We start from the raw sequence: 20,422 nt of genomic DNA on the forward strand, positions 1-20,422 counted from the left end.
CTCTATATGCTAGTCTATGATATTTTTCATGGCAATGTTAATTTTTAGTAAGTGGAGACAGAACTCAGGAAGTCAAGAGCTCACACCAATGACTTCTGTCAGTATTTTGAAATAAGATAGTTCAGAAAATAATAGGATAAATAGACATATAGTAGAAAAGAAAGTAACTTTAAAGCATTTCTAAGGACTCGCTTTAACACCTCTCTCAAAGTACACAGTTTTGGCTACTAAGGCAGCCTGCACTGTGGCCCTCAGATCTGAGCTGCTAGAAGTGTCTCTTCATTGTCTGATACTGGCCTGTGCTCAGCCCTTCTCACCAAGTTTAAAATATGGGGATGACCATTCCAAGAAGTGCTGGCAACATAGTTTAATTTATTACTTTTTCTCCAGTCCAAATTTAGGCTATCTTCTCACAGATTATCAGTTTATCAGGCTACTGAAAAATCAGTTGAAGTCCTTTAGACCATAGTAGTATGAAGATATATGTCATGAAGACTCTGAGTCTACTGACAGTCTTTTGTTTTCTTTGGTAAGACCTATGCAGACAGACAGCCTTACCAGAACCAGCAGGCATTATTATACCACTGCAGGACCCCTCACATACCCGTCTCCTGGCCTTTATTAGTGCTTCTGGAAGCAACAAGGACTAAACATAATTCCTACAACGTTCACCAATGCAGCTGGTAAAGCTGTTTGAGCAAAGGAAACATCCGTGCTCCTAGTCAAATATCTAGTAGAATTACTCAAATCACTATGCCGATCCACATCTGTTTGCATCAATGGGGGTCCATCTATTGAAGATTTTCAAACAAAAGAAGACCATGACATTACACAGAAGGCAGCAACAAAACAAAAAAAATATCCAGGAAAGGAAAATAAAACCAACCCCCCCCCCCCCCCCCCAAACAACAATCCAAGAGCCTGGTTTAGGGAATAAGTGCAATGTCACAATGTAAGTTTAGTTTTTTAAAGAACGTTTGTGTACACTGAATTATTGGTTTGCTTCAATCAACCTCACTGTATAATGAACTGCAGACAAAGTAACATTTCTACAGCAAAAATGCAGAAACAGCTTGCTAGCAGCTTGCTGCTTTTGCTTCATCTTGACACAGTATGGTTCTCAGACTTTGATCTCTAATCTGTTAATAAATGGACAATGTCAGGACTAAATTTTAAAATCAACAGTCAGAGAGTCAAATTCTGATTGTGCAGCTGAAATGGCATTGCAATCCACAGAATGCCAAAATACATTCCTATAAATGACAGTTGTGTCCATTTGGTAAAAAAAAATGTTCTCTTACGTCCACAGAGCAATGATATACTTTCATGAGAAAACAACCAGTCATGTGAACAAAGTCAAAATTATTTCCAGTAACACTGCAGCCACCAGCATCAGTATCCAACAGTTCTACATTCATTTACCCCAGGTTTTTTCCTGTGCATGTTTGCTCACTTTACAAATCAAATTCAGCACGTGATTTTTCTGTCTCTCCTTTGTTACTTAATTATAAATACTAAAAAACTCTGGGTCCTGTAGTCTGCCTCATTTACTTCGCATGTGTGGGGCTAAATCAAACAAGCCAGATTTAGATTTAAGAGTTCCCTGAACTGAGGGATCTCCAGCAGGTTCAAGACAGCATGAATTTTCCCACTGCTTGTTCTCCCAAACTGGTGCAAAGGACGATTGACCTTCTCAGGGAAAGGGGCACAGTGGAGCCATGTTAACAAAATCTGTCAATCCAACTCCCAGACATACCCAGAAAATTGCAATGGGGTAGAGAAGAGGGCAAAAAATTCTCCCTCTTCTAAAGGTAAAGAATAATTTTTAAATACTTGTTTTTCACCCAGCTCTTTTGACCTGGTTCTTTTTTCTCCCATCAGTATTGTGAATTGATGCATTGTGCTGAGCTGAATAAATCATGCACTGTGGCATGTGACAGATACAAGCCCTTCATGAATCACAGTACTGAAATGCTTCATTAGATTTGATAAAAACAAACCCAAAATTTCACCTGCTTTAAATACATGAGGCCACAGTGTTGTAGGTCTTTATGCAGTTTAGGGCTATGCTATGATCGCGGTGGCAATGACTGTAGCAACAGTATCTCTAATTTCACCTTCTCTAGTTTAAAGTTTCCTTCTGTTGCACACTTAATCATCAGCATTCTTCAGAGAAACCTGTACTCTGTCTCTGCTGTCATACAATAATTCTGGGTATGTTATTCAGATTCATGTTTCAGTTGGTGAGTTTTGTCCTCTGATGAGGTCACACTTGTGTACTAACTCCCTGCTGCTGCCTTATTAATCTGCCTTTTGCGAAAAACAAACCATTCTTTACTACTGTGACATCACTGAAATCAATGGTAAGCTTGGAACAATGGAGTATAAATTTGGGATCAACATTCATTTCACTGAGCCTTTTTTCACTATGTGCTGTAAAAATGTTAATGGATCTATGTTTTAGTCTTAGAGAGATTCCCACGTACGTATTCGACATATTAAGAGAATTCTGAAAGTTTGGAAGTGTGTGAACTATTGGATGTGACTGAAAAACGTGCCTCCCGTGCCACTATGGCATGTGGATGATAGAAGAGGAGCAAAGCTGATGCACTCTTCTGCTGAAAGTTATTTCTGAAAGACAGGAGTATAGCTGAAATCATATCCATGGCAATGTGATTATTGAGAGGCCTGTGCAATGAAGTCAGTGGAAAAACTACAGCTGGCTTCAATAGGAATTGAATGGGCTCTGTGACTAGTCATCTGAAAATAAAAGGACAAGGGGAAAAAGCCTGGTACAGATTTGCTGGGTGTAAAAAAATCCTCACTGCCTGTGGAAAATTACAACTGCCAGATCACAGCGTATATTCTGAAAGCTGCTTTTATGTACATCATAAGTATTGCTCTCTGGGATGATCCAGTGATAAAGTACCTCCCAAACTGTTGTTGGCTTGTGTGGAAATGCTACTTCCTTTCTGAGATGACACTCTCAAAAATTTAAATTCCTTGTGTGGCAAAGCAGGTAGTAACAAGAAGATGTCCAGAATAACTGATATTAGACAGGTATTATGCAAGAGGTAATCCTCTTGCATAATAGAAACAGATGTATCTCAACTATTGCTCAAAATCAGGCAAGATTTTTGCTCTTTGACAAGACAGAATTTTTAGGGTAACAAGAAACCCTTTCACATTCTCCCAGTGCATCCAGAGAGGCTCTTCTTACGCCAGGTCTCCCTCCTGGCATGCTTGCCAGGCCCCAGGTCCCAACAGATGATGGCAACAAGAATAGCTCCACAAGCTCAGCTAGCCTCCCAGATTTATGTTTGTTTACACACCTGATTATTGGTCCTCATATATTTGTTTTGGCTTCATACTCCAGAGCAGTTCAGTCTATTTTCATGAATCACGAACACAGAACTGGTGACACAAAGGCTCAGGCAAAGCTCATTAGTGGGGCAGCTTTCTCATTTTAACTTGCATGAAGAAGAGTCAAAATTGAATCCAAACTGTGAACATCCCATTGAATACTCCCTTTATCCACATGCAATTTAGTTAAATGAAGAAATAATCATCATAGTGCTCAGCAACACAGGAACAACATGGTAATAAACTGAAGGCCTGTGGGTAGTTTTTAAATTTTGTACAGAGCAAACAGATTTAGGAATTGATGGTTTGTTTCAATCTCAAAACAAATTTCATGACTAAGTAATTTGCTAATTGCTACTAGACTATGCAGTTTATGGGGATACCTTAATGACTGTTCTCAAACAATCTTATTCTAATAATAATTTTTTTAATTAGTTCTGAAATTGAGATAATTTGAACAGTTTCTCCTATTGATATGCGAAACACGAAGTCCATTGCCTTCTTTATTTTCTGGAGTACAACAAAAGAGGTGAACTGCAATTAAGTCTGTCATTCAATTTTAAGTGACGCTGCTGGACATAGCTTAAATAAACTTCCAAAAAGAGGATAAACTATCAACCAGCCCAGTGCAGGCATGTGCTGCTTACCTCCAAATCCAGGTCTCAGTGCAAAATCATGGTCCTCTATGTGAAGAAGCTGCTCAGATTTAAGTGGCTGTACTTTTGTGCTGTCAAGTTTCCTCATTTTAATTTGTTTGCTATGTTTAAAAAAAAAAAAAAAAGGTAAGAAACTTAATTTTTTTTTTCTGTCTGACATTCAGAGTGCTAGTTAAATGAAGCAAGGACTCAAGAATACTGAATGGTTGAATCTGGTATGATAAGAGAAATAACTGTGCTAATAAAGTTGAGGAAAGATGTATTGGAAAAGGTAGGGAAATCAGGTATGAGGGTGCCCAGGTCCATGAGGAACACCAATTATATATACAAAGTCCCAGCAAGAACATCTAACTCTTCTTTTGTTCCTTTCAGAGATTGTATCTGTCATTATATAAGAGATTATAGCTGTTTGAAAAAATGTTATTATTCACATAACCTTTTGTAACTCAGACTTGGAAATAACACCATGTATCCATGGTTTAATACATTTCATACATTTCATTTCATGGTTTCATACATTTCCTTTCACTTCATACATTATCCATATTACAGAGAAAATTATACTTTTTATTATAATTTTTTTTTTTTCCCTAGGAGCTCAAATGAGTCAATAATTTCTCAGAAGGATGAGAAACTGATGGTCCTGGTCCAGGGACTTGTTTTCTGAGATCTCTCAAACATCACTCAGATTTGGCCAAGTTACTTGTTAGCTCATCCCCTTATTTACTGCTCAGACATGCAGCATTTCTTTGCATCAAGAGTCCTGTCTCTGCATTTTTCCCCATGCTGCACATAACTGAGCCTCTGCGTAGCATCAAGGCAACACACATGAACCTGTGCTCTAAGTAGGATGAATTCTGTACTTCTTTCTGGTGACTGTTGCTAATTTTCTTCCCTTCACAGAACATAGTGCACAACATCCCAAACTCCCCTGGGAAATTCACATGCCTAAGAAGGGACTCAAGCTCTCCAGACAATGGCAGCCCATTCCAATGCCTAACAACCCGTTCTGTAAAGAAATGCTTCCTAACATCTAGTCTAAACCTTCCCTGGCACAACTTGAGGCCATTACCTCTTGTCTTATCACTCATTACTTGGTTAAAGAGACTCATCCCCAGCTCTCTGCAACCTCCTTTCAGGTAGCTGTAGAGGGCGATGAGGTCTCCCCTCAGCCTCCTCTTCTCCAGACTAAACCCCCCCAGTTCCCTCAGCCGCTCCTCCTATGACATGTGCTCCAGACCCTTCACCAGCTTCGTTGCCCATGATGTCTCCTCAGCTTTCCACTCCTTGTTGCATATCCTGCTTTAGTTATAACAGAACTAGCCATACCTTACCTGCAGAATTATGCCTAGCTCTGGGGCCCCGTTTCAGGAAAGGTATGGGAAGATTGTAAGAACCTGTGTAGTTTAATTTAGAGGAAGAAGACTGACGGGACACATCACAGTCTTCAGAACACATGATGAGCTTTTACAGGACCCTTTGCTCCATGCCCACTCCCCAGTAGCATAAGCAGTGGCAGCAAGGGAGATCTGTGGTGCACATTAGGAACACCTTTCTGATGGTGAGAATAGTGAAACATGGGAACATATTGCTTGGGCAGGTTTTGAGACAGACTCCTTTCACTCGGGCTATTTAAGAACAGGTTAGACATATATCTGTAAGAATGACTTAAATACAGCTGCTTTGCCACAGGCAAGGGACTCTCCCTAGACATAATGTCTTTCGTGCCTTCTGTGATTCTCTGGGACTTTGCTGCCAGCAACTCGAATTATTACTTTAGACTGAATGATAGAAATCTGTTCTGAAGATTTGCCCTGTAGTCAAACACTGCTTAAGATGAGGTATGAAATACCTTAGGATGAGGTATGTGCCTGTATTTGCTTCTTTTTTCCCTTCTCCCCCCCCTCCCCTTTTTCTTAATAATAAAGCCCAAGAAATTACTTTTAAAAATGCGATGTTACAGAAATGCTGAGGTGGCTGCTGGGCTATTCAGAACCGCTGGGTTTGAACAAATTAATTTACCTTAGCATTCTTGAACGCCTCTGGCAGTGTTGTCTGAACCAAATTATCAGGGCAGTCAGAACACCCATCAGGCATTTCAAATACCGACTTTAGTTTTCTAAGTATGAAAATTATGTGCATGCTAAAATGAAACCCTATGCTTCAGAGAACTAAAATCACCTCAGAGCAAGCCTGTACCAGAGCAGAATGGGCAGTAGAACTGAACGCCTGCAATGCTCTGCTACAGGTATACGAGGAAATCCTGCTGTTTGGAACCAGTGTAAGAGAAAATGATGAATTATGTTCAGAATGCCATGGCACAGCTAATGCAGTTTGGAAGCATGAGGTTATTTGTCATCGGATGTGCCAAAGAAAATACCTGTTTGATGCTCCGATGATTTCACTGGAAGAAGCAGGCTAAAACTATGATACATCTAATACAGCTTCTTACTAGAAGCAAGTTTGTGACTGAGGAAGACTTTCCCTAGTCACAAGAGGCAAAACATAAACTACCAGGGCAGGACTTTTTTTAATGAGCCACTCAGAAGAGATGTTATGGGATTTTGATACTACTTCTGTTTTTCTGGATGAGGACAAAATAAACAGAAATGCTGCCTATATGAAAAGTATCTTTTGTGCCCACTTACTTAACAGCCTCTTCAAGCTGATGTTTTATATACAAATGGTGGAGTATCTATAATTATTTCTAGCTGCTATCAAAAGTGGTTGTTCAAGCTAGGCAAGACCTTGCAGGGCTCAGAATAGCACTTTCATTACAAACATGCTACATCTTCAATACCTTCCTTTGGCAGAGCATATTTTTTTATTGTAAAGGAAAACAGGCTTACATGCAGACATATGTGCTCATGGTACTTGGAATTAATTTCATAGACACTGAAGGCACTGCGTGTGTAAAGGTAACAAAACTTAGAAAAATTCCATTAAAATTTATAAAATAATTAAAAAATAATACACTTCTGCTTCACATTTTGTCTCCTTCTTGCCTGCTTTCCCCACCCAAGGCTAAGAAGTGTTCTCCAGCAGATATTCCTTTAACACAGCATCTGGATTCCAGATGTTGCTCCTTGGCTAAGAGTTACAGTACTAAATTGTCCTTACTGGAGATTTACAGTTATTTAACTGATGATTCAAAGGGAATCACATGTATGTATTTGTTTACTCCCAAGAAATCCTAGACCCGTGTCTAACTATTGATCAGCACTACAGAATTGTGAAATCATCAGCAGATGTTTTCTTGAGTGTTCCTTCCCATGGCACCAATTCCATTAAAAAGCAGAGGAGATAGAGCTAACTAGCCTAAGTCTCAGAAGAGCTTCCTGAGGTCAGTCAAGATACACTTTTCATTCTCACAGAAGCACAGTAAAGACACAGATTATATTTCGGTGGCCTGGCAACCTGGTCTCTTTATCACACAGCTTTGGCCAGCGCACCATAATCTAGGAGTATCTATATGCAGCCATGGATTCTGCACATTCATTGTATGGCAGATGTCAGGCCTTGGTGTTTGAGAGGAGAAGCCTACATAGAATCACAGAATAATAGAATTGTTTAGGTTGGAAAAGGCCTTTAAGATCATCGAGTCCAACCATTAGCCTATCACTGTCAAGTCCACTCCTAAACCATGTCCCTAAGCACCTCATCTACACGTCTTGTAAAGACCTCCACGGCTGGTGACTCAACCGCTTCCCTGGGCAGCCTGTTCCAATGCTTGATAACCCTTTCAGTGAAGAAATTTTTGTGAAATCATCAGCAGATGCATGTATCAGCAGGTACATGCACCTAAGGAAAGGAAATCTCTCTTCACCTACCTGGGGCAGTAGTAATAAAGGGAACTCTAACAGATGGCTTGGTATTGGCATAGATCTGGGCAATGATAAATACGAGTTTGTTGGTCTCAGTGAGGCACATGCTCAAGAAACTACTGCTTCCAGTTGTAATAGCTCTGCTTTCCACAGCTGTATTCCAGGCAACATTTTACATTATGCAAATGAAATGGTAACCTATAATTAAATTCTAACAGAGGTCATAAAAAGCACTTGAAGTGTTTCAGATCACATAGGGAAGACACCCCTGCCGGTGCTTATATAGGAAGTTAATGGAAGCACTAGCTCTTTGAAGGAAAAACATGAGATATACTCTTTGGACACTTCACTACCCAATACTGTTATATGGACTCATGGCTCGATACTTTGGTATCTGACAGAGCTCTCAAAGAGCAGTTAGTCACTGCCTACAAAACCAAAGCAACTAATTCAGAATTCTTTAGCAATGGACAAATATGTGGCAGGCTTTTAAAGACAAATTTAGCTGCTCCTACCTAACCTTGAATACCTAATAGCAAACGAAAGGTCAAAGGTCTGCTCAATGGCACTTGGATTGTTTTTTGTTAAAGCATTTAACCACATAATGCCATCAGTGTAGTTCCATAACTTCCCATTAATGGGATTGATGTGGTTAGTATCCCCTCTGGCTGTCTTTAACTTATCAAAACTTTATGCTCGTTCAAGGAGAAATTGGACAAGTTCATGGAAAAGAAATCCACTGAAGGTCACTAAATCTGCAAAAGTCACATCCAACACAGGAAGTCTCTAAGGGAAATCTGGTGACTGGATATGGGTGGGAGTATTAGGGGGAAATATCTTATTTGTTTGCCCTGTCCTCATTCTTCCAAACTTGTGCTTACAGCCTTTGTTGGAAACATATCACTATAGTATATGGACCTTTGGTAAGCTCCTGCATGGCTGTTCTTCTGTTTTAATGCCCTGCATAACTAATGGTATGGTAAAAGTTCTTGATAGGAGACTGGAGGAAGGCTGAAGCACCTCTGCGTATTCAGGAAGATATAAACACATTTCCAGCACTATCCTCATCACAACAAATTTTGAAAAATCTGAAACTCATGTGTTAGGAAGGATAGTTAGGAGAGGTTTTGGTTTCAGTTAAACTGTTTTGATATCCAAGGTACCACACTTCCTTTATTGCTACAGTATGGGGGTAATGGGGAAAAAAAATTCTCATCATATTCAGAATGAAACTAGGTAAGTTTACGGAAAGAATACTATGAAGGAAACTTTTATGAAAAGAATACCCTAGATTTAACGGCCATAAGCTTCTTTCCAGTGCTGTGTCCGCAAGATCCTCTAGCTACCATGAAATCAAAGATATCCAAAAGGCAGAAGTTACAAAAATCTTATTCCTGGGAGAATCTGTGGAATTATATAGCAGCGTGATCTCTTAAACATTTTAACACATTTATCAAATCTTGAAGCCCAAATAAATGTAATAATCAAAATTGTACAGTTCTCTCTCACATAAAAATGCATTTCTAAGTGTTCAGTAACATCAGCAACATGTACTGTCAAAAAGCCTAATATTTTGACAGTCAAATGTTTTGTTCTTTGCTGTAGGAAATGGACCATGAGAATAATCTCTTTCTCATGTACTTTTGGTTAATGCTTTAAAATCTTCTTTACAAGAGAATGCAAATAGCTTTGGAGGGAGAATTGGGTTACTCTATTAAAACAGTGGAACTTGTAGGTTAAGTAACATTTTCACATGGGATTCTTTTTAAAAGGCCACCCATTTAACCAAGGCCATCTGTCAGCTGTGTCCCTAATAACCCTAGTGCTGGCTGAAAGGTTTTTCCCCAGAAAGAAAAAGAGGCTGGTGGAAAGTCAGACCCTGTTGCAATGTACTGGAGGATAATTCTGCTTTTAGAACCAAACCAGAGAACCAAAGAGAAATTAAATATATTTGGATCCTTTCCACATAAAAGCTGTTTTGCAGCTGTTAAGCTTTGGGATCTTCTGTGGCTTCAATTCTGCAGTCTTCTTCCCAGTTCCAAATCACTAGGACCTAAGAAATGAAGACATGGAAGGCCAAAGCATTGCCTTGTATAAAGAAAACTGCTACACTGGTCACCATCAGCTAAGAATGTAGTCCTGGCATTCCTCCTTGTTCCTATCCTTCCTTCCTGTTAACACACTTCTGCCTGTCTCACAGGATTGTTGTATGGATCTATTTGTATGTATTAGTAAAGATCTGTGAAGGTGGAGAGGACACTGTGCTAGTATTGTTACTGCTGTCATGTGACAGGAGGTCAGCAAAGGATGTCCAGCAGGATGCCACAAAATATGCTGTCTCCTACCACCAGTCTTCTCTCCTGCTTTGTGATTTTTTTTATGTCAGTGATGGAGCAACTCCTCTCAGCTACTGCAGAACAGGATAAATGCAAGCAACAGTAGCATATGCTTCCCTTTTACCACTGACAAAAGTGTATCAGCTGAGCTTAAAAATAGACCTTCCTTACCACTACAACAATAAGAAGATATTTTATTCTGTTTCCATTTGATTCTTAACTGCTTCCTGAGACTAGCAAAGCACCAGATTAGACCTTATGTTGATATTAGGGCTAGTTCTGATATATTGTTTTGTTATTACAAATAATCATGCACCAGGACTCACTCCAAAACTGTCAGTGAGTTTGAAACAGTCTGCTGAATAGCCATTCTTTTCATGAGCTTTTGGCTTAGACCAAACTTGAACCTGTGACCTTGAACTGAAATTGAGAAGTACTGAGCGATATTGCATCTCCAGGCAGCTCCACTGTGTCACTGGGATATTGCATTGCTTAAATGTGATTTTATCAAGACATGTAAGGATTCAGAGATATGTCACTGCTGGATTATCACATAAGAAGTGAAGGTAAACAGCTGTACACCTGTTACAAAGCATGTCACTTGAAAAAAGCAGCTTAAACACATCAGAGGAGTCCACTTATGCTACTCTTCCTCAATATGTGATATTGTATGAATAAACTATGAGCTCCCCTGCTCATTTAAATAGGAGGATCAAGCACACAGAAAAATGTAACAGTTGTATCCCTTCTCCTTCCTTAAATGGAGCTACTTATTACACTTTCTCCTGCCTCCCAACAGATGTGGATTATCACTGACAGTCATTGGTCTGTTCACACACTGTTAGATTAATCTGGAAACGTGTTCAAGGACCTCTCATGGCAGAAGTGAAGCTGCACTTGTGGGAAAAAGTACTAACACTTTGCACAGAAACTTACATGTAAAAATCTTTGTATCATTATTCACTTCAAACCAGCTACTTGATTGGAAAGTCTAAGAACAGAGACAATCTTCAATGTCTAAAAGAATAAGTATATTCCAGAAAGGGAACACACTGTGTCATCGCTACAAATAAGGTACAATTCACCTCAATTAGTGACATAAAATTGTCTTTTGTATATTGATAGTGTAGCTACTCTGCTGTTTAGGTAATGGAAGTCACTTTATAACATTGGCATAGAACTCTGGAAGGCATTTCTGCTTCTTGTAATGGGAGTGAGAGGGCAAGAATACTCGGTACATCACAATAGTTGTCTGGTATCACACAAGCTAAAAGAGCTGTGTGGGTGTGTGAGTGTGTACATACCTGCATATATATGAAACATTCATGAAATCACAATACGAAAAGTCTGGTTATGAAAAAATAATTCATAGTTCATCATTTTTCTTTTGGGAACACCCTATCAATACTATGCATAATATAAATCCAGAAACTGGCAGAACAGGACAGTGAACAAAAAGGGTGCATTGAAAGGTTGCTGATAGCATGAAGTTTATCAGATGAACATAGACAGAAAGAGTGCTTACCTGTTATGCTTTGTTAAGAATAAGAATTGTTGCTGATGATGAAGATGGTGATGCTGACTTTGAGAACTGTGTAGCACTGCTGTTGGCCACAGGCAGGTGAGGAACAGAAGTTTCATGACCAGGACCATCTCTTCCAAAAGAGAAATGCACCTGATCAGCCAATCCACCTTGCTGACCTCTTATTGTTAGTGTTTCTGCTCTTTAGAAACAGCATAGCATACAAAGGATGCACGTGAAGCGAGGCATCACTGAAGACAGAAGACAGGGGCATCCCTGTTCTGATGTCCTCGCTGAGTTCCCCTCATATTTTGGCAAATCATAAAAATTCCCTCAGCTCTACATCCCTGCGGCATCTGCTGTCAAACCAGAAGCACCTTGCTCTTAGAAATGTAGTAGATACAGCAGTTTGTTTGGCCAGGCTGCAGTCTGATCCATTGCTTGCACTCTTTCAGCATAGGCGCATATTTGAATTCTCCACCACCCGCTCAGTAACCTCTTCAACATATTCTGTGCAGGCAAAGTGATGTCAAACATTTAATCCCCCTTAAATCCCACACAAAACCATACAAAAATCTGCTTTAATGACAAAGGTCTCTAAATTAATCTTGCTTTCTATATATGTGCATATCTGCTCAAAATAATTTTCTGTACAGATCAAGCTCTTTCATTAACTGGCTGCATTGTATTGTCTTCCCAACCATTAACATCATTTCTGTTTCTGTGATCTGCAGTAGCAAGTATTTTGTCTGTAGATATAGAACTACTTCTGGACAGCACAGTATCATGGAACAAGTCCAAACTAAAAATTAAGTCTTGTTTCAATACTCCCTAATAACTTTTGGAAACATCAACAATCTTTTTTCTTTTCTTTTTTTCTTCTACTAAGCTCTACAGTTATCCATTTAATTTACCCTAAATTTACAAGGTATGTGCATGTCTAAGATCCAGCATCCTTCGACCACCCCTAATTTTATTGTTATTTCATTTAACCTGCCCTGCCTGTTCAATAGCAGATTGAATTGCAAAACATTTTATTAACAAAATGTTGCTTAAGCAATAACTTGAGCATGCCTGCTTCTCCTACAAAAGGTGATAAGATTTTTTGTGGGCCTAAAACTGGGCAATACTAGACACACCTCCTTAGCTGATGCAGTCAAATTTCTCCTTTTCAAGCCATCAGCAAGTTCAGTAATTATCAAAATCAACAGCGTATGTTTATTTTTCTTTATCTAGAAAATCAGAGATATGAGATTGGAAGTTAGGGAAATGGAAATACCCAACTACTATCTAACAGATGTAGAAGAAATTCAGGTCTCCCAGCAGTAGACTTCTTCCTAAGTAAGACAAACAAACAGAGGAATGAAAACAAACCCAGCACTGTGTTTGCTGAGACTGTTAACACTCAAGCACATTGGGGTAATAATTCTGTGACGTGGGCATCTGCCTCCTCAGAAGTTCCCTGAGACTCCCAACTAACTTCAGTTGGGCTAAGAAATAATTCTCAGATAAAAATGATTTCCAGGAGGAGGTTACCAAAGGACAGCTAATTCCCACTGTTGGAGTTGAACAGCTGTCTGCCTGTGACTTAAAAAAAAATAAATTAAAAAATCCCTTCCCAACCACGCATAAAACTTTAACAGTGTTAGACTGAATTTGGTGGACTAGATCAAAGGCTTTCAACCCTATTACCCATCTCATTCTATATTGTTCATAGTTTAATCCTTTCCTGTTCAGCAAACATGGAAGATCATTTGTAGCCTGACTCAGGGATAGTCAGATAGTGCTTCCAGCAGGTCTGGTGTATACCCAGGGTGTAGTTTCTGGAGAAGGTAAACACAAGCTGTAGTTAATAAGACCTTTAACAGGTTCCCTTAATTTGCACTACCATTTGGGTGGAAAAGGGAAAATAAACAATAACTCTAATGAGAATTTATTCCAGGTAGAGATAATACTTGTTCCTCAGCCAGTCTGGTTGTCTAGTTTCATCCAGCCTACATATATCAAAGTATCAACACACCTAATTAAATTACATATAAGAAAAGATCCAAGAGCCTTTGGATCCTCCTCTTACCCCACCCAAGCACAGGGCCAACAGTAGCACCAACAGTAGCAAATCAGATAAGAAGCTAACTACACTGCAGGCGGCATGGTAAATGTGTTACCACGTTTCTGCATGTTCAGCTATCTGCACATTCAGCAGTGTTAACCCATTTTCAACCATTTTCCTCAACCACAGAGGAATAACAACATGCATATACTGCCTTCTCTGCTAATAGTAATCATCCACATTGTTTCCAGAGACTTTTGGGAAAGCCATATTTTAGACATTAGCATCATCCTCAGCCGAAACTGCTAGCTGTTATCCTCACCAAGCAGGAGACGCAGAATGGGGAAGGAGAGGATGTTCCAGGTGCTGAGGTTATCCCCCAAGAGGTCTGAAGGGGGCCTGAGGTTAGATCATGTCATGCTAATGCATAAATGCATTGACTTTGTGTGGTGACCTCAAGGAAGTCAAAGAGTCCATTAAAAATAAATAAGTAAAAATTGCTTTGTGTATTTGTTTCCCAGCTGGAAAAGGGAGTGCTTAGAAACCCTGCTCCAGGGATATGGCAAAGACAAACAAGTTGGCTTTGCAGAATGACTGCCTGGCCCAGCTGCCTATGGATGTCCCTCCCTCCAGAAGGCACATCAGCCAAGAGGGGAGTCTGTAACATAGAAAGAGGCAATTAGATGTTGTTTTCATTCAGCTATCAGCACCCTGCTGTTTTATTATTCCTGGCTGTAGCAAGAACTTTACCACTAAGCTGTGGTGCTGAAAAGACTGCTCCATGGAGGATTTCCAAAACATGCTCAGTGTTGCTTTGACTGCCCCTCACTAAAATCAGCTTTAGTCAAAAAAAAAGGGCTGGATGCACTGACATATTTCACCACCTTTACGCCGTTGATGTCATAACATTAAATATCACCTTGAGGGGCCTTGCCTAAGCACACTGAAAATCTAAGCACTACCCCTCTGTCCTTGGCTGTGGCATATTTCCAGAAATTAATTGTCTAGCCCACACATGCAAAGTCGTCAGGAGGGACTCCTGCAGAGTGAAATGGTGAACACTTCCATTAATGACTGTGTAATATCAGTGAGGGCAACTAGATGTCACCCACAGCAATAGGGTTTCTTCATACTAGGATTGTTTTCATTTCCTCTGGGTAAGAGAGCATTACACAGAGCAGATTATAATATCATTATAAATTACCATTAAGAAAACAGGTTAATGTCCTATGCATTTGTCAGTAATAAATTCTAAAGAGATCCATCTTTGCAGAAGAATAAAGACAGTATAATACACTTTGCTTGTAATGGGTGAGTCGATGATAGGTCCTTGTGTTTGAACACAGAATATTGTCTCTGCTATCATTAAAATATTTATTTAAAATTATCCCTTCTCTGTAGCCCATGAAAAGTTTGTAATGCTTATCTTTCAAGGACAAAACCCAGTGCATAGTAACACTGAGTAAGCTCAATGGAACAGTTTACAAACAACAAAGCAAACGAAAGAGCAAAGGTAAATACATCACTTAGTATCAAAAAACCGAGATGTCTTCTTTTAGTGAGCAAAATAAAACATAGTTTCAGGTAATTACAATCTGGAACTACAGACCCCTCTCCACCACAGATCAGAAAGCAAAGCAAATTGACAACAGCTATTACAAAAACACGAACAGAAAAATGCCAGGGATGAAGAGATGCTTCAGAGGTTGGAATTTTGCAGGAAATCTTAGTGCATCTAAAGGCCATTTTAAACACATGGAGCTGAAACACCATAGCACACTAGCACTTAACAACCTGTAAATTAGCTGCAGTGAGATGAGATGCAATGTGGAACGGGAGCAGGAGCGTAGGTTTACCTGGCATGTATTTTTTTATTCTTCTAATCAGAGAATGAAACACAAGGAAAAAAACATTCCTAAGAATCTCCTAAGAGGCACTAGTTTCTGGTAAACAACCAGGAAATCACAGAAAGCAGATTAACCAGAGCAGTGACTGTGAGAGTGTGAATGCAATACTGCAGCACAAGAATAGGCAGCATTTTGCTTTTCTATGGTAACAGACTCAGTGCATGGCACTTACCATTTATATCGTGGGGACTTGCAAAAATACTAGTCAGAATTAAGGTCACTTTGTCCTGCTTATATTAACACAAACGATGAACCAAGTTTCCAGAATAAGGTATCCGTTCACATTTCCTAACAAGATGAAGTGAGAGGAAAGCAGAGATTGAGCATTATGATTCCAGTTTGCAGGTCTCAGAACAGGTAAGTGCTTTACTTAACACTCGCAGTGGGACCCAGCTCTTACAGTCCTGCTCTTTATCACTGTCCCAAATAGTTTGGGGTAACAAACTGGGCACATAAGGACTGCAAAGTACTAAAAGAGAAAAGAATTCAAAAGCCAGCAAAAAACACAGCTCAGCTCAAAATCTATGCAAGATTTTTGCATGGTGTTTACTGAGATGGACTCTCACCCCGGGGTTTTACAACCAGCTTAAAGAGAACTATCAGGCTACTGCTGAAACACTGTCCTCCCCTCCATCCCTGCAGTGCACTAGTACTGGCTACCCTTGCTTCGCCATCAGCAACTTGTTCAGCCAGTTGTTAAAGGAATGGGCAGCAGTGTGGGAGGGAAGACCTGCCCCCTCCCTGTGGTGGCACACGGCTAGACTGGCTTATGCCAACTTTGGAACTGTACCCTGAATTTCTGCTAGGCAATATGAAAAACTGGCAATAATATTGAAGTAAGCACATAATATTTTCCAATGAGTGTTTACTACTTCTGTAAAAAGAAAATCCTGATTGTTTTCCTTTTCCCTTATATGGGATGTAAAATTTTTGCAGTCTGAGTACAAATTTCCTGTGAAATTATGGTTCTGCACTCATTGTTTCTTATATTTTCTTAACATCTCATTGTCTGTGGGATTCTCATATCATCAAAGGACACATTCCTGACACCAGACAAAGCCTACTGCGAAGGAAAACAAACATCTATAGATGCACAGTCACCAGCTACAGTCTGCACATACATATCGCCTGGATCCAGGCTGAGCCCAGGAGCTTGGTCTTGGTTCTGATGCCCGGTGAAGTCTGGCTCACCTCACCTGTAGGTTTGCAGCTTTCAAGAGCAGCAGCGGGCAGCCTGGAGAGTTGGCACTAAAATGGCATAAGACTGGAGACTAAATTCCGCTCCTGAAGTTTGTCCAGTTTCTTATTGTCTTCATCCATTGCCTATTCATCCAAAGGAATATTTTAAAACTGTAGTGAGGGATCCTGACAAGACCATAATCCACCTGAGGAAGGCGTATTTCCCCATATAAAACAGCCTCTGAATAACAGACTTGAACAGATGACCCTGTTGGGCACAGGGATCTTTTTTGCTTTTCCTCCAGTTTAAAAAACTCAGGCTTCTGTTTGCTCTAGAGCTGGGGTGGCTGCACACTTTTGTACAATCAGATATTTTGTTTGAAAAAGTGACACAAACAATAAAGAAAAAACACACACTTCCCTGATTCTTTGCATTCATTATTTCCAGAGCCCCTAAATCGGGGATTCTTTCCTTTTCATCTTTCTGCCCTGGACTGAACAATCACTGAATTAATTTCATCCCTAAATCCCTTTACTTAGTTTCTACACCAGCAATTCTGAAAGTAAAATAATCAGTTTTACTGCCTCTAGTTAAAGAACGATCTGCTTCTTGAGGGTGATCTCTGGAAAAACAAGCAGCCATATTCTTCCTAGATTTAGACTTCTCATAAAGTCAATGGCAGAAAATGGCCTTTCTGCCATCTCATGTTGATCACAGGCATGGGATACAGCTACCCTGCTCCTGCATTTATGTCCATCTCCTCCCAGAAGGAGTTTCTAGAATTTGCTTCTCTGTGTCTGCAGGATATATTTCTTTAAAAATCTTTTAGCGTCTTTCACAATCGAGGGAAGATCAAGGGGATGACCCATAAGCCTGAGCAATTCACAGAAAACTATCCTCAGAAGTAAGCTAGTTTGCCATATGTATGCCTGAACACTGGGCTTCAGTAGAAAAGCAATATACACTGCATCAGATTTTTTTTCCCTTTCTTCCTTGGCAGTGAGGCAAATACCACTGTCTCACAGCAGTGCTTACCAGTCAGATCCTAACTGCTATCTGAAGTTCTTTTGGCTTGTTTCCTTCCACAGACTGAAGCAAAACAATTCAGCAACTGTGTTTACTCTTTTCTTGCTGCCACACTGATGTTTATTAAACATTTTCTACAAAGGGGATATCAGAACATGCCCAGGAGTCAACAATATCTCCAATGGGAACTAATTTATGAAATGTATTGCATCTCTACAAAATTCCTCTTCTGTCACCAGTGAACATGAGGAGAAAAAAATTGTTGAATAGTGGAAAAAAATATGCCTTTCAGCTTTGGCACTGCAAACTTTTTTCATCTTACAGTCAAAACAGAGACAGATTTATTGATTAAAGTCTGATCTCTATTGGTCATAAAACAGCTTCAGAAGCCATCAGGCACAATTCAGTGTGGCTGTTTTTCAGGATTTTCTTTCCCGTTGATAACTTCAGAGAAACATATGTTAACATCACAAAGCAGGTTCTCATTTCAAACTGGGAAGCCAATTTTAACTACCTGAACTGTACTCTTAAGTAAATATATATTTAAGTCTTATATACAAAAGACCTAGTAGGGGGTACCCATATTTGGGTCTTCTAAGATTTTACAACCTCTGTTTTCCTAGTGGCTGCCAGAAGAATGTATTTCTAAATCAATAAACTTTTGAACAATTCACATTTCCTGTCAATGAATGAGAAAATGGTATTTTTTTCTATGTATTTGGATACCTTGCGAGGTAGAAAGGGCAAAGGACTGAGACAGACACATAAAGAAACAGAGGGAATAAGCAACATTTGAAGTGAAGCAACTGTCAAAAATAAATAAATTCATGTTGATGTGTTGCAGAAACAAGTTCCAAGGGGAAGCATCTAAGTGTACAACAAGAATATTTCCCTGGAGAATTTACAGGTAATGCTACTGTTGAGTTTCTTCCATTTCTCTTCACACACTCTTTTGACACTTGGGTATTAACAAAATCTTGAAGGAGAGAAAAGCTAAGTGATGGACAGCAGCAGCGAAGGTTGGTTTGAAATTTGCTCGATGTGTGAAAATGTTCCCAGTAGGAACTGTTCCCTCCCATAATTTCAACAAAAATTCCTTGAATCAAGGCAGACATAACCAGGGTGGAAGTGGGAAGAGAAAAAGGCTTTTTCCGTCTGCTGAAAACCTCCATGTGCTGGCAAGTCACTCCCCCAGCCACCAGAGCCTCAAGCGAGGCTGTCCCACAAGATGACAAATACGGTGATACTGCTGATCCCACTCTTCATGGGTAGAGTCCACCCTGCCTGGCCAAGTGTCTCACGGTGTCTATTGAAAGATACGGTGATGCAGGCATTCAGCAGGTCTGTTACCTTTCTGTGACTGACAGGTGAGGCCAACAGCAGTGCACATTAAATCAAATCAGTTTTCTGTGATGTTGCCCAAGCTCTAGCTTTCCTGTTCATTATTTCCCTGTTAACATGATGCCATACAAATGTTTGGGCTGTGAGCTACAATACAGGTATCCTGGCTATGCCATGTCCCATTTGTAAAAGTTACGTAAAGTACAGCTGAGATCACAAACAAAATGGAGCACCTTCACTGCAAGGGCACCCCTGCTGTGATGCTTCAAAGCAGAAATGTTCATCTGGTAATTGCCTTTAAGTGCAGAAGAAGCTATGGTGAATACCAGAATGTGTGTACATGGTTTCCCTGTGAGCATCGAGTGTCTGCCTTGTCACAAAAGGAGAGACAGACCACGGAAAGAACGGGGCATCAGCTTTTCAAAGCCACGACAGACACAAAGGTGTATCTCTTCAGAGCTGTATAAGGATGTCCCAAGATCGGTGGAAGTTTCTACAGGCTGTCAGTGCACGGATGATTATTTACATGTAATATTATGACAGATACACACAAGGATGGACATCAGGATAAACAGTACAGTCACTCACAAACACGTACCTATAAAATGCGGAAAAGGTATCAGCACAGGCACAGAGACAGAGGCAATGACAGAGGCAGACACAAAAGCATGCAGAGAAATCTGCAGCGACAGGTAGCTCCCTCTTCCAGCTCTGCCTCCTCGCCACTGGATGCTGATGTGGGACCCCAGATAGATGAACTCTCCCTTTCTCCCCCTTTTATTTCTGAGAGGGGAAAACCTGGGTTGGTCACTATTTTGCAAATACTTTCCTCATTCTGGAAACATCTTGGCAAAACCCCGAGTATCTTCCACCCCCCCCCCCCCCCCCCCCCCACCCCGAAGTGTCCTCAGGCAGCGCTTTCTCTTTCGAGGCCACAAGGTAACGGGTCGCAGAACACCGCATCCCGCCGCGGCCGTGCCACGAGAGGCGCACGGTGCCCGCCAGAAGCGGGGCGGGTGTAAGGCCGGCACACAGCCGACGGTTGGGAAGTCACGGTCGCTCCCGCCGAACGGCCGCAAGATGGCAGCGCCAGCCGCGCCCGCCGCGCCCGCTCCTCCTCCTCCGCGCCCAGCGACCGCCGCGGGCCCGCCCCGCCACAGGTGCGGGACCCCGGCGCCCCGGGAGGTCCCGACCCCAAGGGCAACGGCTGCGGGCGG

General features: G+C 40.6%; 1 protein-coding gene across 1 annotated transcript in view; it reads right to left on the reverse strand.

Annotated features, from left to right (window-relative positions):
- The window catches only part of GABRR3 (gamma-aminobutyric acid type A receptor subunit rho3), a 32,273-nt gene extending 20,171 nt beyond the window's left edge, over positions 1-12,102 (reverse strand). Inside the window, exons 1-2 of the mRNA XM_074816829.1 lie at positions 11,705-12,102; positions 4,011-4,120 (exon numbers count right to left, since the gene is read on the reverse strand). Coding sequence (XP_074672930.1) covers positions 4,011-4,120; positions 11,705-11,832 — 238 coding nt within the window. The 5' untranslated portion in view covers positions 11,833-12,102. The remainder of the gene's footprint in view (positions 1-4,010; positions 4,121-11,704) is intronic.
- Positions 12,103-20,422: the final 8,320 nt, after the last annotated feature.

This window comes from Strix aluco, chromosome 2 (genome assembly GCF_031877795.1).
Source record: "Strix aluco isolate bStrAlu1 chromosome 2, bStrAlu1.hap1, whole genome shotgun sequence".
Classification (NCBI taxonomy): domain Eukaryota; kingdom Metazoa; phylum Chordata; class Aves; order Strigiformes; family Strigidae; genus Strix; species Strix aluco.